General features: G+C 39.5%; 3 protein-coding genes across 3 annotated transcripts in view; all 3 read right to left on the reverse strand.

Moving 5' to 3' along the window:
* LOC306664320 (uncharacterized protein) overlaps positions 1 to 4,769 on the reverse strand; it is a 241,121-nt gene extending 236,352 nt beyond the window's left edge. The window contains exon 1 of the mRNA XM_079145153.1: positions 1,719 to 4,769. Coding sequence (XP_079001279.1) covers positions 1,719 to 4,112 — 2,394 coding nt within the window. The 5' untranslated portion in view covers positions 4,113 to 4,769. The remainder of the gene's footprint in view (positions 1 to 1,718) is intronic.
* A 4,250-nt stretch (positions 4,770 to 9,019) lies between these two features.
* On the reverse strand, positions 9,020 to 11,425 carry LOC306664322 (protocadherin alpha-2-like; the record flags this gene model as incomplete). The annotated part of the gene is made up of 1 exon (XM_079145155.1): positions 9,020 to 11,425. One exon carries the CDS (start codon positions 11,423 to 11,425, stop codon positions 9,020 to 9,022), a length of 2,406 nt encoding a protein of 801 aa, XP_079001281.1.
* Positions 11,426 to 17,407: 5,982 nt separating this feature from the next.
* LOC306664323 (protocadherin alpha-1-like) lies at positions 17,408 to 19,859 on the reverse strand (the record flags this gene model as incomplete). Its single annotated transcript, XM_079145156.1, has 1 exon — positions 17,408 to 19,859. The coding sequence occupies exon 1, from the start codon at positions 19,826 to 19,828 to the stop codon at positions 17,408 to 17,410; it is 2,421 nt and encodes an 806-aa protein (XP_079001282.1). The 5' UTR covers positions 19,829 to 19,859.
* Positions 19,860 to 20,620: the final 761 nt, after the last annotated feature.

Below are 20,620 nucleotides of genomic sequence, written 5' to 3' on the forward strand. Positions count from 1 at the left end.
ATATCTTAGCACCCTCTATAACTTTCTAAAAAATACAAAAATATTTTCCCTAAGAAACTGCACAAATTTATATTTCAATTTCCATTTGGAAAACCTAGGTTTCAACTTCATTTTCATGCCAATTTTTGGTAGTCATTATCTCTGAATCATCCTGGATCTTGAGCAATTGAATCTTTCCACTACATTATGATACATTTTCCTAAATAAGCAATATAGAAGGAGATAGTGGTAGTAGCCTTTGTCAAACATTTTTACCGCTTAAATACTTGAATTTGTTTCCTCAATGTTTGTCAATACAAAAGATACAATCTAGTGAAAATTGTTTTTGGTACTCCTTCTCTATGAAGACCCACACTGACAAAATACAAATTTTGGAATCAAAACAGAAATCAGAGTACTTTCTGGGTCTGGGGACTCAACTTTTGATTTTTACAAAATGATCATAGATCAAGCACACTGGGAGAAACTGAAAATAATTCAATTCTTAGTCATTTTATTTTAAAAATATTTAAATGTATAGATGAGGAATGCAACAGAAGAGAAATAGCTATTTGAAATAAATACTTATTCACTATTCACTCAGTATAGCATCAATACATCCCTAAGAAGAAAAAACTCAAAAATCTTCAAAATGTAGTTGTCAAGAGTCTTGTTAGTCAAGAATTTCAAGAGCTGAATTTGAAGAGTGAAGTCTCATATCCAGCAAGACAAGAACTTTGGATGAACCTATTGTTTACAACAGGATGATACTAGAACTAATATAATCAATATTGAATTTAGGCAGGATTAATACTTAATGGACAAGTAACAGCAAAGGATAGTGCCAGAAAATAAAATGGAAGTGGGAAAAGTGAAGAATAAGGAACATACTTATTTTACATTTTGGACTCTCTACAATGTGATTGAGCAATTATTGGTTTTTATTTATTAGTAATTGAATACAGGGGGACTCTACCACTGAACTACAATCCCAGCCTCTTTAATTTTTTTTTTTTTATTTTGAGACAGAGTCTCACTAGGTTGCTGAGGCTGGCTTTGAACTTGTGATACTCCTGCCTCAACTTCTGGAGTCACTGGGATTACAGGCATGCATCACCATGCCCAAATAAAAAATTCTCTTAAAAATGACATTTAAAATGCTACAGGAGTATTAAAATTTCACTTCATATTGATATTTTCCTTATTGCTAATAAAAGTACTGAGAAAATGAAGATGAATCAGGCACAGTGCCATACTTATGCCTGTAATCCTAAAGACTTGGGAAACTGAGACAGGACAGCTGAAAGTTCCAGGTCAGCCTGGAAAATGCACTGAGACCGTGTGAAAAATAAAAATAAAAAGGAGTGGGAAATGTGGCATTCAACTCTTTGGAAAAAGAGGTAAAAGATACTGTTGTATTCTGCAGGAAACAGTTGTCCATAAGTTGGAGGGAAATCTCTAAATGATGAAATTTGTCCAAGACACATATATTTTGATTTTTACCCACTTAGCAATAAAATAATCATGCTATTGCACTTATCAACAAAACAAAACATTACAAATGTAGGTGTCACTGCTTATTGCTGATTTACTCAAAATTTAGTCACAAGAAATCTGCTCATTTTAATCACAAAATCAGCAATGGAAAAATGCTAATTACAAGAAACATGTTTTCAAGGGAGTGGAAACAGGGATTTTTTTAAAAGAGGACATTTTGGAAAGAATAATAAATTACTCACTTTGGCAGAGAGATCAATGTCCACACCCAGTTGCTCCTCTCTATCCTGGTTAACTGGACATGGTGGAAGACTGGGGCTAAAAGCCATTAGGTCTGTCTTGAGTGGCCCCTCTCCAGAGCACACCCTCTGTTTCCTCTGCTGCGAGTAAGACCAGCTTCCCACCGCACTGGAGCACACCAGCATGGGCTTCCCAGGACTACAGGCGCTCTCAGTGGGTGCTGCAGAGCAGCGAAAAGCTGTGTACAGCAACAGCGTGAGCACCAACAGGCTGGACACCGCACAGATGGCAATGATTAGGTACACGTTGACATCCACCAGCGCCGCCGCTCGACCAGTGACGCCAGCCAAAGCAGTCGAAGAGGCCTTGGGCGCCTGACCACTCTCCACCAGAGACAACAACACTGTGGTTGTGGCAGTCAGTGCTGGCTCGCCGTGGTCTTTGACCAGCACCAGAAGATTATGGTGTGGTGCATCCGACTCATCCAAAGCGCGGGTGGTGCTGATTTCGCCAGTGTACAGTCCCACACGGAATGGGCTGCGTGGGCCACCCGCCACCAGTTGCAACTCATAGGACAGCCACGCGTTGTAACCAGAGTCCGCATCCACCGCGCGTACCTTAGCCACAACATGGCCCGCACCTAGTGACCGAGACATCAGCTCCCTCACTGTGTCCGCAGCGCCACCAACCGGAGGAGCCAGCAGTACTGGAGCATTATCATTCTCATCCAGCACGAACACCTGCAGCGTCACGTTACTGCCCAGTGGCGGCACTCCAGCGTCACGCGCGGTCACCTGGAACTGCAGCAGTTCCAGCTCTTCGTGGTCCAGAGGCTGCAGCGCATACACCTTGCCGCTCTCCGCGTGCACTGACACGTAGCTCGACAGCGCACGCTCGCCCACACGCCGCTCCACCAGAGAGTAAGACACCAGCGCGTTCTCCTGTGCGTCTGCGTCCTGTGCGGACACCGTGAAAATGTGGCAGCCTGGCGGGTTGTTCTCCTTCACGAACACGGTGTACTCGGGCTGTGCGAACACTGGTGCGTTGTCGTTCACGTCGGCCACTTCCACGGACACGCTAGCAGTGGTCCACAGAGAAGGTGAGCCCCCGTCCCTGGCGGTCACCACCAGCTTATAGTCAGATATGGTCTCGCGGTCCAGGGCGCTGTCCAGCACCAACGAATAGTAATTCTTGAAAGTGGACACTAGCTTGAAGGGGACATGGGGTGTGAGGGAGCAAGTCACCTGCCCGTTGGCACCTGAGTCACGATCTGACACACTGATCAGGGCTATGGCCGTGCCAAGTGGAGAGTCTTCTAAAACAGGTAATGATAATAATTTGATAACCAACTCAGGGACATTATCATTGGTGTCCACAATTTCCACTAGAACAGTGCAGTGATCTGTCATAGGGGGATTTCCTTTGTCCATAGCCTCTATCTGGATTTCATACGACTTAGTTTCTTCATAATCTATTTTACCTTTTATACTGATGTATCCATTGACCTGATCTAAGTGAAATTTTGACAGAATGTCTGCAGATGTGTCTGTATTGAAAGAATATACAATATCTTTATTTACTCCTTCATCCAAATCAGAGGCGTTAACGATCACCACTAAGGTACCATTTGGTGCATTTTCAAATAATCTGACTTTGTAGACAGATCTCTCAAATGCTGGGGCATTGTCATTTACATCCAGGACAGTGATCTTCACTTGAATTGTGCCAGTGAGTTCTGGTTTCCCGGCATCAACTGCGGATATTAATAAATGATGCTTAGGAGTGTCCTCTCTATTTAAGAGTTTTTTCAATACAAGTCCAAGGGATTTCGTTTCCTCATCATTTCTTTTAACGTCCAAAGCAAAATATTCACTGGAGTCAAGACTATAAGTCAACAATGAATTTGTTCCGATATCTGCATCAGATGCGCCCTCTAGCGAAAACCGAGAGCCAAGCTGTCTGGATTCATAAATAAACAGATTTTTTACTGCCATTGGAAATATAGGTGGGTTGTCGTTAATGTCCTTCACCTCCACCTCCACATGGAAAACCTGCAGCGGTCTGTCCACGATCACCTCCAGGTGGATGCTACACTCCACGCTCTGCCCGCACAGCTCCTCCCGGTCGATCCGAGAATTCACAAACAAAATGCCATTCTGCAGATTTACCTCCAGAAGATCCCCGCGGTCCTTGGACTCCACCCGGAACAAACGAGGCACCAGCTCCGCCAACTCCAGTCCCAGATCCTGAGCGATTCGACCTACAAAGGTGCCGTGTTTTGACTCCTCGGGGACCGAGTAGTGGATCTGGCCGCTCCCTGTCTCCCAAGCTGCCAGGAGTAAAAGCCAGAGCAGCAGACGCTGAGCTCCAGGATCTTTTCGCCAGGAAAACACCATTGCCAGCTTCTCCTAAATATTGGGTCGCTCTTACATCGATTCAAAAATTTAAAAAAACAATAATCTGACTCCTTTAGTCTTCATTTCTTAAATTCCCACCGTTACCATACTTCAGAGATGATGAAGAAAAGCATCATGTGAATACGTAATACAGGCTGCATTTCTTTTGTGGAGAAAGACCTTGTGGTAGACAGCGACATCATGTGGCTAAATGCGTAAGTGTTAAAATATATTTATCATCTTTACCTTTCCTGTCCAATGAACTTGCCCAAAATTTTTATTTTTCGGTTTAAATATACTTTGAGTACTCAATCCTTTATTTTTATTAAACAATGTCCTTAGAAAGTTTGTACTAACATCACTTTCAATTATCCCAATTCATAACATACAGTAAACTATTGATAGTTTTTTGTTATAACAATGAACATCTATTGAAAAATTTTCCCACGACAGGCACTGTCCTATCTGTCCCAATGGAATCATTACATTAAATTCTCACAAAAATTCTCTCAAAAAGACATTTTTTTAGGTATGAGTAGGACTTTTTTCCTTTTATTAGTACATTATAGTTGTATAGTAATTAAGTGCAATTTGACATAATCATATATGCATGGAATTTAATTTGCTCCATTTCAGACCCCAGTTCTCCCCCTTTCTCTCCCCCCTCCCTTTCCCTATTCCCATTTCTTTACTCTACTTGTCTACCTTCCACTAATTTATGTATTTTTGAATTGTATTTACAGGTACACATTAAAGTGGCTTCACTGTGGTATATATATACATGCACATAGTGTGATTTTTGTAAAATTTATTCATTTCCTCCCCTTTCCCACCAGTTTTCCCTCCCCCTCAGTCTCCTTCTTCTACTCCACTTACCTACCCTCAGTCCTTATGATATTCAAACACCCCCACTCCTTTTTTTCCCCTTACTTTGCTCTAGCTTCTGCATTTGAGAGAGAACATTCAACCCCAATTTTCTGAGTTTGGCTTATTTCACTTAGCATGATGTTCTCCAGTTCCATCCATTTACTGGCTAATGCCTAATTTCATTCTTCTTTGTGCCTGAATAAGACTCCGTTGTGTATATATACCACATTTTATTAATCCATTCTATACTGACAGCCACCTGAACTGGTTCCATATCTTGGCTATTGTGAGTTGCACTACTATAATTTGTCTATATCACTATAGTATGCTGATTTTAATTCTTCTGAATATAAATCAAGGAATGGGGTAGTTGAGCAATATAATGGTTCAATTCCTAGTTTTTTGAGACATCCCCATATTGCTTTCCAAACTGGTGTTTGCACCAGTTTTCAGTCCTACCAACAATGTATGAGTGTACCATTCCCCCACCTCACCAACATTTATTATTATTTGTATTCTTGTCAGAAATATATTAATATAATTCACTTTTTACAAATACATAGAAGTTAAGTAACTTAAGAACAACTTTAGTAGTGTTTGGGTGGGATGTCAATCTGATTTAAGATGACATACCTTTAATCACTTGGCCTCCCAGCCTACCTTTTATGGAAAAAGCAGAATTTTTGAGATTTGTGACCATCAAAATGGAAAAACTGAAGTATTTGTAAAAATGTATGCATACATAAATATATATATATATACATATATAAACAGACTTTTATATAATTATGGCAAATGACAATGTTCAAAATAGATTCATTTGTGTTTATTAATTTCTAGAATATCTGTAAATCACTCTTATGTCCCTTATTCAAGAATTATATACTTGTTAACACTCTTTCCTATTATTTAAATAAAAATGTAAGAAATCAGTCTTTTCCAGTAAAGTTCTTTTGTAAATTTTTTTCCTGTTACAGGACAACACTGTGTAATTTGGATATTTGTTACACATATCACAAGTAAGAACAAATTAGTTTTCAAATTTTTCACACCATTTGTTTTTCAGTTTACCTGTATATACTAAAGTGTTCATAAAATGAGATGATTTTGTTTTTTAAATCTCTCCACTCTGGTTGGGAATAGTGGCACACTCATGTAATCCCAGCAACTTGGGAATCTGAGGCAGGAGGATTGTAAATTTGAGGTCACCCTCAGCAACTTTAGGAAATCATCTCAAAATAAAAATAAAAAGGGCTGGAAATATAGCTCAGTGGTCAAGCACATCTGGGTTCAATCCCCAGTGCCAGAAAAAAAATTGCACTCTGGATGAATTTTTAGATTTCCATGCCAGAAAAAATCCACAGTGGTGTTGGATGAGTTTTTGGATTTCCCTTGCTTTCAAAGTTGCTATTTGAAAGAATTAGTAATTTTACCAATGAGGAAAGAGAGAAGTCATCTTGAAACATGAGTCACTAGTGATTACAGGTAATAGTAGGTGATGAAATATTCTAAAGATCTCCCTGAATTCAGTGAGAGACATGAATTCCCTGAGCATTTGTAAGGTAAATAAGAAAATTCATTGGGAAAGGTCTATTTCAGAGATTAGGAAGAATAAGAGTATTTCAAATTCTTGCATATAGCCAGACCATTTTTAAATGCAATCCAATATTTGATTAAGGCTGGGGATATACCTCAGTTGATAGAGCTCTTGCCTAGGATGCACAAGACCCTGGGTTCAATCCCCAGCACCACACACACAAAAAAAAGAATTTGGGGAACAGTTTTCATTCAAGTTTTTGTTTCTTGTGTTTCACTAAATCGAAGCCATGACACAATTTACTCTAATTATCACTTATATTTAGAATAGAATAAATCATCAATTTTGGTGAATAAATTAAGACTTTAAATTAACTTTCTTAAGCAAGATAAATAAAACATTATATTAAGATATTTATTAACCAAATTTTCATAATTTCTAATTGATTATATTTTTCTAGTTCATGAAGAAGAAAGTAAACTTTAAAGAACTATTTGTGAATGGCATGGATTTGGGAAATAAGTATAGACATCACAATGCCAGCTATAACTTCATATTAATAAGAAACTTTTGGAAACTTATTGTAATATTACTTATTATAATATTATACCTTGCATTACTTTTAAGGGTTATACTAATTGAAAAGAGGAATGCCACACAGAAATTTATAGCAGAGTAGACTCCAGTACTGATTATTGAGAAATAAGATAATTTTAAAGGAACAATGAGTTTAGAAGATTCTACCAATGTGTGCATAAGATATCAGGGGATAGTTTCTATTAGATATCTCCTTCAGCAACTTAACCAAGGAAAATGTAAATGATAATAAGAAACCAATAAGGATTTATTGAACAATAGATTGTAAATCTTGGAGATCTAGGCACATCTGAATGTAATTTTAAAAGGTTATAATTTACCTTCAGCAGAAACTGTGGCCAGACTTCCAGGAGAACAGATTCCACCTAACCATTCATACACTCTGCACGCCATCCTCTAGATAGGATGACAACTCCCAGGAAAGAGCTTTTTCCTCATTTCATACAAACCATTTGTTTTTCTCTGTAAAGCCTCAAACTTTTCTTTATTTTCAGGAAATATATACTTCACATGAGAAGCTTATCAACTCTGAGTAGCTAAGTTTCCTGTAGGCATAGACTGTGCTTGAATATAGGTCAAGACTTACCCACCAAACTCCCCAACTCCTTCAAAAGCAGATTCCAGATAAAAATTCTGGACTAGCCGTGAAATGGCTGAGGCTAAGATCACTTAGTGAAAGTTAATGATATGATTAATCAATATGCATATATTATCTGGAAAAAGAGCAAATAACTGATAACCAAATAATAGGAGGCAGTTTTAGACAGTGATTTAACCCTTTTGGTTTAAAAAAAAATTTTTAAGTTCTTTTCAATTATCACATTTACTGGTCAAGATCAGTTTTTAAATTGTCCATTATAGGAGTTTCTAATGAAAATGTAATCATCCAATATCAGGCCCTACCTTCTGGGGAAACTTCAATTTCATTAGGAATATGGACATTACCTGGTGAAACTGAGTGAGCTCACAGTGATGTAATCCCTGGTACAGTGAGGTGCCAGCAGAAGCTTGACAGTCTGCACTGTGAGAGGCCTGCATGAAGTAGCCTAATGATAATGGTACTGGAAGAATGATTTAATCAATCACTAACACAAAGATTGTGTTAATGACTCTCCAGTTGTAGAAAGAAAAAGTCTCACTACCTGGTCAACCCCATATGATTTTACAGTGTTAAGAATTAAGAGGATCTTTTCTTAGTGAATTCTTTATTTTGCCTGAAAACTCAAAGATTTTGCCAGTGTAAAATTCTTATCCCAAATAATAGGTTATTTTACATATAAAAGACAAATCCAAGATTAGCAAGTATTCCTAAGTACTAGCATATATTGCAATGGTCTTTGATAGATACTTTTAGAGGTCCTGGCATTGAAGATTCAGGATGCTTTCCAATACAAGGTAAGAAAAAGCAACTCACTAACTGTTGCATGAACAGATTAAAACAAATGCATAATTGGTCCAAAGAACAATATATGAAATGTCCAGAACAAATATACCCTTATTCCAAACATGTTTTGATAGAATGGATAGATGGTATAAACTGGAAATATGAATTATGTAATCATATCCTTAAATTTTTCCAATTGTGATTTTAAAATTTTAAGATATTCAAATATTTACAGGTAACATTAAATTATCAATTTTTGCTTAAGCATGTTTTCATCCTTCAAGGTCCTATTACTCATGGAGAGATTTAATTAGGGAAAAGTCAAAGTATTAAAATAAGAACAACATTTAAGAAAATTGTTCTATTCTAATTTAGGAAAATTGTTCTTTATTGATTTCTAATATATACCCAATGTTGGATGGTAGGACAATGATTCAAAATAAAGGCAGATCTATGAATCTAAATATTTGATACAGATCCTAAAGAATAAAATACGGAAAATTCTAGAATTGGCAAAAAAACTTAAAACCCCACCTTTCCGAAGTATTTCGATTCTGAAGGTTGTTGTCCTTCTTCTACGGAGTCTGGACCTTGAGGTAGACTGGGACTGAAGGCCATGAGGTCGGTCTTGGGCGGACCTTCGCCAGAGCACACCCTCTGTCGCCTCTGCTGGGAGTAAGACCAACTCCCCACAGCGCTGGAGCAAACCAGCATGGGTTTTCCAGGACCACACGCGCCCTCAGTGGGCTCTGCGGAGCACCGAAATGCCGTGTACAGTAGCAGAGTGAGCACCAACAGGCTAGACACCGCGCAGATGGCTATGATCAAGTACACGTTGACGTCCACCAGCGCTATCTCTGAGCCTGAAGCACCTGCCAACGCCCTTGACGAGGCCTTTGGCGTTTGACCACTCTCCACCAGAGACAACAGCACTGTGGCAGTGGCGGTCAGTGACGGCTCACCGTGGTCTTTAACCAGCACCACCAGTCGCTGGCGTGGCGCGTCTGACTCGTCCAGAGAGCGCGTCGTGCTGATCTCACCTGTGTACAGTCCCACGCGGAACGGACTGCGGGATCCGCCCACCGACAGTTGCAGCTCATAGGTCAACCACGCATTGTAGCCAGAGTCCGCATCCACCGCGCGTACCTTAGCCACAATGTGGCCTGCGCCCACAGACCATGGCACCAGCTCACTCGCCACTCCCCCTGCGCCACCGACCCCAGGTACCAGCAGCATGGGAGCATTGTCATTCTCATCCAGCACGAACACCTGCAGCGTCACGTTACTGCCCAGTGGTGGCACACCAGCGTCGCGTGCGCTCACCTGGAACTGCAGCATCTCAAGCTCTTCGTGGTCCAGAGGCTGCAGCGCATACACCTTGCCGCTCTCCGCGTGCACCGACACGTAGCTCGACAGCGCATGCTCACCCACACGCCGCTCCACCAGAGTGTAGGACACCAGCGCGTTCTCCTGCGCGTCTGCGTCATGCGCGGACACCGTGAAGATGTGGCACCCCGGTGGGTTGTTCTCCTTCACAAACACCGTGTACTCGGGCTGCAGGAACACTGGTGCATTGTCGTTCACATCGGCCACCTCCACGGACACGCTGGCGGTGGTCCACAGAGAAGGTGAGCCCCCATCCCTAGCAGTCACCACCAACTTATAGTCAGATATGGTCTCGCGGTCCAGGGCGCTGTCCAGCACCAATGAATAGTAATTCTTGAAGGTAGACACCAGCTTAAAGGGACCATGGGCCATTAGGGCGCAGGTCACCTGCCCATTGGAACCAGAATCCCGGTCTGACACTGTGATGAGGGCGATGACGGTGCCCAGTGGAGCATTTTCTTGGATAGGAAGCGAGAGTGATGTTATTGAGACTTCTGGTGTGTTATCATTGATATCCACAAGTTTTACTGAAATTTTACAGTGTCCTGACATTGACGGGGTGCCTTTGTCAGATGCAATGACGTGAATATCGTAGAATTTCGTTTCTTCATAATCTAATTGTCCCTTAGTTCGGACTTCCCCTGAGCTGGTATCTATTTTGAACTTTGTCTGTATAGTGGAGGACATATCACTACTGAGTGAATACACAATCTCGCCATTTGATCCTTCATCGGCATCAGAAGCATTTAATTTAACCACCAAAGTTCCATTTGTAGTGTTCTCTAACAGTTGCACTTTGTAAACTGATTGAGCAAAAGTAGGTTCGTTGTCATTCACATCTAATACCTCAATAAGTATTTGAACAGTGCCGGTGAGTTCAGGTTTCCCCCCATCCCTAGCTTCCAGTGTCAAATTAACCTCAGCAGTTTCCTCTCTGTCCAGAGATTTCCCCAACACAAGAAACAACGATTGACTTAATTCATCATTCGTCTGGATGTCTAGAAAGAAAAACTCACTATAGCTGAGTTTGTAGGAGATAAGAGCATTTACTCCAATGTCTGCATCAGATGCTCCCTCTAAAAGAAACCTTGAGTCAAGCAGCCTAGACTCATGAAAACGGATAGTCTTTACTGTTATTGGAAATACCGGAGAGTTGTCGTTAATGTCCTTCACCTCCACCTCCACATGGAAAACCTGCAGCGGTCTGTCCACGATCACCTCCAGGTGGATGCTACACTCCTCGCTCTTCCCGCACAGCTCCTCCCGGTCGATCCGAGAATTCACAAACAGAACGCCATTCTGCAGATTTACCTCCAGAAGATCCCCGCGGTCCTTGGAAGCCACCCGAAACAGACGAGGCACCAATTCTGCCAGCTCCAGCCCCAGGTCCTGGGCGATGCGGCCCACGAAGGTGCCGTGTTTTGCCTCCTCGGATACGGAGTAGTGGAGCTGGCCGCTCCCCGCCTCCCAGGCTGCCAGGAGCAGAAGGGAGAGCAGCAAACACTGCCAGACCTTTTGACCCCTTCTCAGAGAGGACACCATTACTAATCCTCAGTGAGTTTGTCAAATTAAAGGATCATGTTCTGCAAATTTTTTAAGTATTCTAATTCAAATCCTGCTGCTTCTGTTATTGTTCCGTTTATCTGGAGTAACAAAGGGGCTCTGGGTACTTTTCTTCTTAGAGAATACTCTGTGGTAGACAGCGACATCATGTGGCTAAAACATAGTTTCAACTTTTACCATGCTAACCATGTTTAAGTGTGTAGCTCAGTAGTTAAATATATTTTCACATTTTTGTGAATTTTTCGTCTTGTAAAACAGACTGTGTCCAATTAAACAACTCCCATTTTCCACTGCCCCACCCATAGTAACCACCATTCTACTCTGTTTCTATAAATTTGACTATATTAGATACTTCCTATAAATAAAATCAAACAATATTTGCTTTTTTTGTGACTGACTTATTTGACTTAGCATAATGTCCTGGATGTTTATCCATGTTGTAGCCTTTTAAGACTAAATAATATTCCATTGTGCATATGAACTACATTTTGTATAGTCATTCAACCATCCTTGAACATTTAAATTGCTTACACCTCTTGACTATTGTGCATTGTTCTGTGGCAAACACAGGTGTGCAAAAATCTCTTGAAGACTGCTTTCAATTCTTTTGGACATACTGCCATTTTAAACTGTTTCTTTAAAGGAAGCACACATGAATCAAAAGGTATTTTAGTCAAATTTATACTGTTCTTTTTGTGATTTAATTTCTATTTTGAATTGTTGAAAGATGGATATTAATAACATTTGTTCTCATTTGAATTATTAATTTAGGAATATTCCTTTTTCTGTTACATTTGGATTTTATGCAAAACATCTCTTTTTAATATTAATTATTTGAGACTATCTTTTATTAAAGATAAAGATTAAGTCAAGGAATGCCAAGAGCTGTCAGAATCTGGAAGAGGCAAGGAAGACTTTTCTGCTTGAGTCTTCATGGCACAGACAAAACCTTGATTTTGGACGTCCAACCTTTAGAACTGTGAAAATAAATTCCTGTAGTTTCAAGTCACCATTTTTGTTACAGCAACCCAAGGAAACTAATATAGTATACACTAGTAAAACTGTATTCTTTGCATTTACCAAAGAAAACTAACTTCCATCATATTTATGAGTTCGAGCATTCACTCTTGCAAAATTTCAAACCAATCTTTCACAAAAGTACTACAAAGAACCAGAAGAAAAAAACAATAGGGAATGAATAATGAGCAAGAAAAAAAGCATAACTATACCATTTTGAATTTCAATTTGCTATTTTTCTTCTAATAAATTTTATATATAAGAAAAATAAATCATAATGAAAACTTTTCCCATAAAATCCATTATCCAAACTGCTTAATGGTCAGTCGCATTGGTTAAAATGTCAATAATAATGTTCTTCTATCATTGAACATTGTAATGTTGTTAATACTTTCTCCTTAAAATGTATTATTTTCACACTAATTCAATGGCAGTGGAACACCAAAATATATGGTTGTGAATTCACTATTTCATTTTCATTCTTAAATAAACTCTAAAATTTTATTTCTTGCTCCTGAAAAATTCTCTGTAGTTATAGAAGACTCCATGACAGCTTTTTTCCACATGTTGGCTTAGCCTCCCAGTTTTCTTATGGCATCTCAATATCAATGTCAACTGTGCTTCTGTAATTGCTGTAACAGGAAAAAATAGAAGAGAGTCTTGCACTGGCCATTACATAACTCTCTTTGAAAGCGATATGCACTTGCATTTCATTGACCAAAGAAAATCATACAACCATGAGGCAACAGAGAAGTGAAATCCTCCAGTGTTCTCAGAAGGAGGAGAACAGCAAACACAAGAATCGGATCAAAATTGTATGTATAATATGACAAAATACACACTACTGTCATATATATTTAAAAACAACAAATTAAAAAAAGGAAGAGAACAGAAATATTGATAGTGACTACTAAAGTAAACAACTATTTCTCATTCTCACCTATTTGTATATTTTACTGACTAGCAATCTCAGAGGTACCTCAAATGATACTTCACTTTTCTAATATTTATTTTTATATTAGAATATAGAATTGCAGTTCTAATGTTCAAAAGGATAATTTTTTTGGGGGGGGTGCTGGGGATCGAACCCAGGGCCTTGTGCTTGCAAGGCAAGCACTCTACCGACTGAGCTATCTCCCCAGCCCCAGGATAATTTTTTAAAAGATGGAACATACAAAAATAAATTCTTCTCAAGTTTTTTTCCCTTTTATTTCGGGAAGTGTAAAAATAATATTTGCCTAAAAATTAACTTGCATTGGTATCAGCACACCAAGATATCTTGAAAATAAATTACCATTCTCAAAATCATAATCATGAAACCAAAGCTAATTATTGAAGTCAAGTAATCCCAAATTTAAAATTTATGTATTATCAAAATTTTACTGAAATCCATGATATTTTGTTCCCATTTGGGGTATTTGAAAATTGGAGACTCCACAGGAAGATGATAATAATACTGTTATTCCCAATATGTGCAGCACGATCACCCTGGCCTAGTTTTTCAGATAGGAAATAAACCAATACCCTTAATAGACAATAAAGATTAACCAAAATTAATCCTATTGCATAACAATGGTTATAATCTGCTAATAAGACCTCAGTTTTCATAATATCACCTTTTATGGATATACAACTTTTAAATCAATACATGTCTAATTTAAATTGTAAACATTGTGAAATAAGCACTAAAGAACAAACTTCCATAAATCTATATTATTCTATGCCCTTATTAATACTAAGTCAATTCATAACAAATGAATCATAGGAAAGAGCAGATGGAAAAGCAGGAAAATAAAGTAACTGATTCATCTTATGAAAAATAAGAGATGAAGTAATACAATACATTTGGTTTAGGATTTGGTTTCATAGTGATTAATATTTAAGATTCACTTACAAGTTAATGCCTTCAACCAACCCAGAAACACTTAATCTTTACAATAATCATTACAATACTGAAGGAATTATTTGTTCTTTGATCCATAATGTACTAATCTAAAACTTTGTATTTGATAATTATACCAATTAATTTGTGTGAAGGTATACATGAATGCTTTCAGGCCAAATTTAAAAGGCTGCTGGTATTACCAAAAGATGCTTAGTTCCATTAATAATCTTATGGCTTAATCTGTCATTGAAGTGCTGTGAGATAATTGCTTTTTCAAACTCCATAAATTCTTTAATGAGTTGCACAATTGTAGTTTTAAATGGCAATGACTAACTCCAATTTTTTCTGGCTTAATAAAAGAAAGTGTGTCTTTATCCTTTACATACTACATATGATTTGCAGTTTGGCCTCAAACCACAGTTCCCTCTATCCCTCTTTATCATTCAATCAGTTTAATTGCCCTTGTCATGTCATTTTCCAACTAGTTGATTTTTTCCTCTTGTATTGTAGCAAAGAGAATTACATACCATTTCCTCTTTCTGGTGCTGGAGATTGATTCCAGGGACTCCTGAATGCTAAGCAAGCTCTACCACTGAGCTACACCCCCAGCCCTACACACAGTTTTCTGAGCAATATTGGTATAAAGAGAAAATGTTTTACTCTGCCTTTTTTCCTCCAGAAGCTTGCTTAAAATGCTCAGATGTACTGCTTATTTTCAAAGGCACAAATAGAATGAGATCCTTTTTTATGGACACCTTGGTTGACAAAGAAAACTGAAAATGCAATATTACACCAAAACCAAGACTTTTATAACCAAATTGTTATTTTAAATAGATTGGAATATTGTCCCCTTGAAGTCAGAGACCTTGCCTACCTTGTTTCACTATGGCTGCATCTCTAGGATTCTATCATAGTGCTTAGTTTCTGTTATCTCTCAATAAGTGATGTTGAATGAATAAAAATTAAGTATTGAATGTCACTAGAGGCAATCTTAAGCCTGGTCATTAATATTGTTAACAAATGTAGCTAGGGGGATATAGTAACATGAGTTGGGAAAAAATTTTATTTTGTGATTTTCAAGTCTATGTTTTCCAATTTTATGATCCTGCAACATTTATCTCCTATATAGAATAAATGGGATTTTTCTTGGTATCAGGACCCTAAAATTATTATTGTTTTGCTGATGCTTATCCAAAGACTAAGTATGGCACTTAATATTTGGAAAGATAAATAAACATGCTCTCAGTCTAATTCTTGTGATGCTCTAAGCAATGGGTCTTATAAATACTCAAATTTGTGAAAATTTAACTAACAAATTGTTATGGTTTGGATGTGAGGTGTCCCCCAAAAGCTCACATGTGAGACAATGCAGGAAGGTTCAGAGGAGAAATTATTGGGTAGTAAGAGTCTTAACCCAATCAGTGAATTACTCCCTGATGGGATTAACTGAAGTGGTAGGGTGTGGCTAAAGGAGATTGGAATTTGGGCATGGCTTTGGGGTATATATTTTGTTATCTGGAGAGTGGAGACTCTCCCCCCTATCTCTCGTTCTCTTTCTCCCCGCCCCCTTCCTGATGATTCAAGCTACTTCCTTCTGCCATGTTCTTCAGGCCTGATGTTCTACCTCACCTGGAGCCCCAAGGAATGGAACCAGTCTTGTATGGACTAAGACCTCTGAAACTGTGAGCCCTCAAATAAACCTCTCCTCTATAATTGTGCTGGTCAGATCATTTGGTCACAGCAGCGAAATAGCTGACTGAAACACAAATTATATTAATTTCTCATTGAATATTTCCATAAGGGGACTTCTACAGACTTATTCTGTGTGTTTCTTTGAACATTTGGCAAAAAAAGATATTTTCATTCAGTACTCATGTAACCAGAATGAAACATAGAAAACCAAACATTGTTACACTTGGGGCTGAATGACTAGCAAATTCAATGAAGTCTATATTCAATATATATGAGTTGATTTTGCAAAACTGCTATAAAACATACTGCCCAATACCATGCACAAGTATATTGATCAACATAATGATCAATAATCAAACCTTTCTTTATTGTATAGCAGGAAGAAATATTTTTTCTTTCTGAAAAATGGATTTAGAGAACTTTCTTTTATTATTTTTTTTATATTTCTGTATTCACTTCCAGGGATATGGGTGTTAGGATTTGCACTCAGTCTATGATTGATTTTTGGAAAATCACTCACTCCTCTGGTCTTGAACTTTTTACAGTGACTTTTAGCAGAATTTTTAAAATTTGCTTTTGCAATTTTTTTCCTTTCTAAACTACCTTAAATCTTTTCTAAAAGAATGTATTAGAACAAACAAGTTTTTGGGTACCCTTGGGAAATTTAAAGACAATCTTGTAATTATGTGAATATGGTTTTGCTGAGTCTCAGCACCTTCATCCATAAAGTTTCACCTTGGAAATGATTGGAACAATTAAATGAGGTAAAAAAAAATAAGGGTTTCAGAACATTAGCAAGTAATGGGAGGAGCTCTCTAAGTGTTTCTAACTAGATCTTCTAAATAATAAGTTCATGCAATATTCTACACCCAGGGGAAGTCAAGACTAATGGCAACAAGAAATTGCCCATAGTGACAATAAAGTGGTTGTAAATTTTAGCTGTAAATTTAAAGTATCACCTAATAAACATATTTTAAATTACATGTATTTAATTATTTATTTCCCACTTTGAAATTTAGCAAGTGAAGGGAAGGCAGATGGTTTCTATAATTGGCCTGCAATGATTTGTAAAGTGTTTTGACATTTCACCAGGGGACATAAGGGAATAAATCTGAAAATATCACTGTATGACCCTGTTGGGATCCTGTTAAATACCAAAAGCACTACTTAGTGTTAGAGTATTTCTTAAAGTATGCTACCATTTAAATCAATGGCTTTCCTTTCCTAGTTCTACTCAACACACAACTACAATTAATAGAGTATCCATATTAAATGATAAGGTTTGTTTCAATGATGATGAACAGCTTGAATATATTTTTAAAGTGACATTTGAAAAGACTGTTAGATAAATTATAGCTAATTTTTTTTTAATTAAGGTGAAGATTAAAATTTTGACTTACATTACTGGAAAGATCCAAATTTGCTTCTGAATGTTCATTTCTGTTTGATATGTTCAAACCTGGGGATAGACTCGGGCTGAACGCCATGAGGTCGGTCTTCGGTGGGCCCTCACCAGAGCACACCCTCTGTCGCCTCTGCTGAGAGTAAGACCAGCTCCCCACCGCGCTGGAGCACACCAGCGTGGGCTTCCCAGGCACACACACATCCTCCGTGTATGCCACAGAGCACCGAAATGCCGTATACAGCAGCAGCGTGAGCACCAACAAGCTGGATACCGCGCAGATGGCTATGATCAGGTACACGTTCACATCCACCAGGGTCACTCCAGGGCCATCAGTGCTGACTGATGCCCGCGATGAGGCCTTTGGAGCCTGGCCGCTCTCCACCAGGGACAACAGCACTGTGGCTGTGGCAGTCAGCGACGGGTCACCATGGTCCTTCACCAGAACCAGCAATCGCTGGCGCTGAGCGTCCACCTCATCCAGGGCGCGCGTTGTGCTGATCTCACCGGTATACAGACCCACGCGGAACGGGCTGCGCTCACCACCTGCCACCAGTTGCAGTTCATAAGAGAGCCACGCATTGTAGCCAGAGTCAGCATCCACTGCGCGCACCTTGGTCACTACATGGCCCACGCCCACTGACCGCTGCACCAGTTCACTCACAGTGCCCCCTGCACCATCCGCCCCAGGTCCCAGCAGTGTTGGCATGTTGTCATTCTCATCCAGCACGAACACTTGTAGGGTCACGTTGCTACCCAGCGGTGGCACTCCAGCGTCATGTGCGCTCACCTGGAACTGCAGCATCTCAAGCTCTTCGTGGTCCAGAGGTTGCAGCGCATACACCTTGCCGCTCTCCGCGTGCACTGACACATAGCTCGACAGCGCACGCTCGCCCACACGCCGCTCCACCAGAGAGTAGGACACCAGGGCGTTCTCCTGTGCGTCTGCGTCATGCGCGGACACCGTGAAGATGTGGCAACCAGGTGGGTTGTTCTCCTTCACGAACACCATGTACTCGGGCTGCGCGAACACTGGCACGTTGTCGTTCACGTCAGCCACCTCCACGGACACGCTGGCGGTGGCCCACAGCGAAGGTGAGCCTCCGTCCCTGGCGGTCACCACCAGCTTATAGTCAGAGATAGTCTCGCGGTCCAGGGCGCTGTCCAGCACCAATGAATAGTAATTCTTGAAAGTGGACACTAGCTTGAAAGGGACTTGGGGTGTGAGGGAGCAAGTCACTAGTCCGTTGACACCTGAGTCACGATCCGACACGCTGATCAGAGCGATAGCCGTGTTAAGTGGAGCGTCCTCTCTGATGGGTAAAGACAGCGAAGTGATTGCCAGTTCCGGAGCGTTATCATTTACATCCAGCACTTTCACCAAAACTTTGCAGTGATTTGACATGGGAGGACTTCCTTTATCAACTGCCTTTACTTGGATTTCATAGTATTTTGTCTCTTCATAATCCAGATTACCAATAATTCTAATTTCTCCTAAAGTGGAATCAATTTTGAATTTTTCTTGAACGTTAGAAGAAACATCACTACCAAAAGAAAAGACAACTTCCCCATTTACATCTTCATCAGCATCAGAGACATTTAACGTGGTCACTAATGTTCCATTTGCTGTAGTCTCTAATAAATGGACTCTGTATATGTTTTGTTCAAACAGTGGGGCATTATCATTAACGTCCAGCACAGTTATCAACAGCTGAACTGTACCTTCCAATTCTGGTTTGCCCCCATCAGTGGCTGTCAATAATAAATGAAGTTCTGGTGTTTCTTCTCTATCCAAAGATTTCCTCAATTCAAGTGAAAGAGATTTACTCATTTCATCACTTGCCTGTACGTCCAAGGAGAAGTAATCACTGGGGCTGAGGGAATAAGTTAGAAGAGCATTGGCACCAATGTCTGCATCATCAGCGCCCTCTATTGGAAAACGAGAATCCAGCTGTCTATTTTCAGGAATAAATATCCTTTGTTCTTTGCCTCTGAAGACCGGTGGATTATCGTTAACATCTTTCACCTCGACTTCCACATGGAAAACCTGCAGCGGTCTGTCCACGATCACCTCCAGGTGGATGTTACACTCCGCGCTCCTCCCGCACAGCTCCTCCCGGTCGATCCGAGAATTCACAAACAAAATGCCATTCTGCAGATTTACCTCCAGAAGGTCCCCGCGGTCCTTGGATGCCACCCGGAACAGGCGCGGCACCAGCTCCGCCAGCGCCAGTCCCAGGTCCTGCGCGATGCGGCCCACGAAGGTGCCGTGCTTAGCCTCTTCTGGGACCGAGTAATGGAGCTGACCACTCGGGGTCTCCCAGACAGAGAGAAGTGAGAGAAGCAGTAGCTGGTATCCCAGGCCTCCTCGCCTGAAAAACAGCATCGCAAAAACACTATACCTTCCCTTCTGCTCTCACCTTAACAGTCTTACTTTTTTACTTCATATTTTCAATCATGTATCTCCTTACCGTTTTTGTCTTCTCTCCCATGGTGACAAAATGGAGCTTCCTCCTTTAGCTTTTAGTGATTGGTACCTTATTCCCATTGACAAGACTTTGTGGTATACAGCGACATCATGTGGCTAATGTAAATTTTTGATTCATTCATTGATCTTTCAAAATACAGTGAATATTCATTTGCGATTTACTCAATGCAATCATTTTTAATTTAAGCTCTTTACAGATTCGGGACATTTTCTAGTTTCACTTGAGAGCATGTAATTTAGTATTTTCCTTTAGTTATATTCACAAAAATATTACAATTGGATTTGAGAACATTCAGAATATGCTTTGCCACTCATTACACCATTGTATCTAAAATGATTCATCAGCTCACGTAGTTTTATTATTAAATACTTGTAACTGTATATGGAAGCTCAAAAACAGTGCACTTTGACCTCTAAAGTTAGCTTTATTCTAGAAGTTTATTTATTTTAACTGATATAATTATTTATATGTAATTATAAATATATGGTTATCAAGGACTTACATATGACATTTTTAGAAAAATTTCTGGATTACATTTAAAATTTCCTCAATGTTGTAAGAAAAATATCATTATTTTCTGATACTTTAAATACTTGAATGAAGATATTTGGGGATTTCCCTTATTGCTTGTTATATAACAATGACCTAAATTTTGAATTTGTAACTTTGACTTCAAAAAGTCATTATTC

Source organism: Sciurus vulgaris (assembly GCF_902686455.1).
Source record: "Sciurus vulgaris genome assembly, chromosome: 6".
NCBI lineage: Eukaryota > Metazoa > Chordata > Mammalia > Rodentia > Sciuridae > Sciurus > Sciurus vulgaris.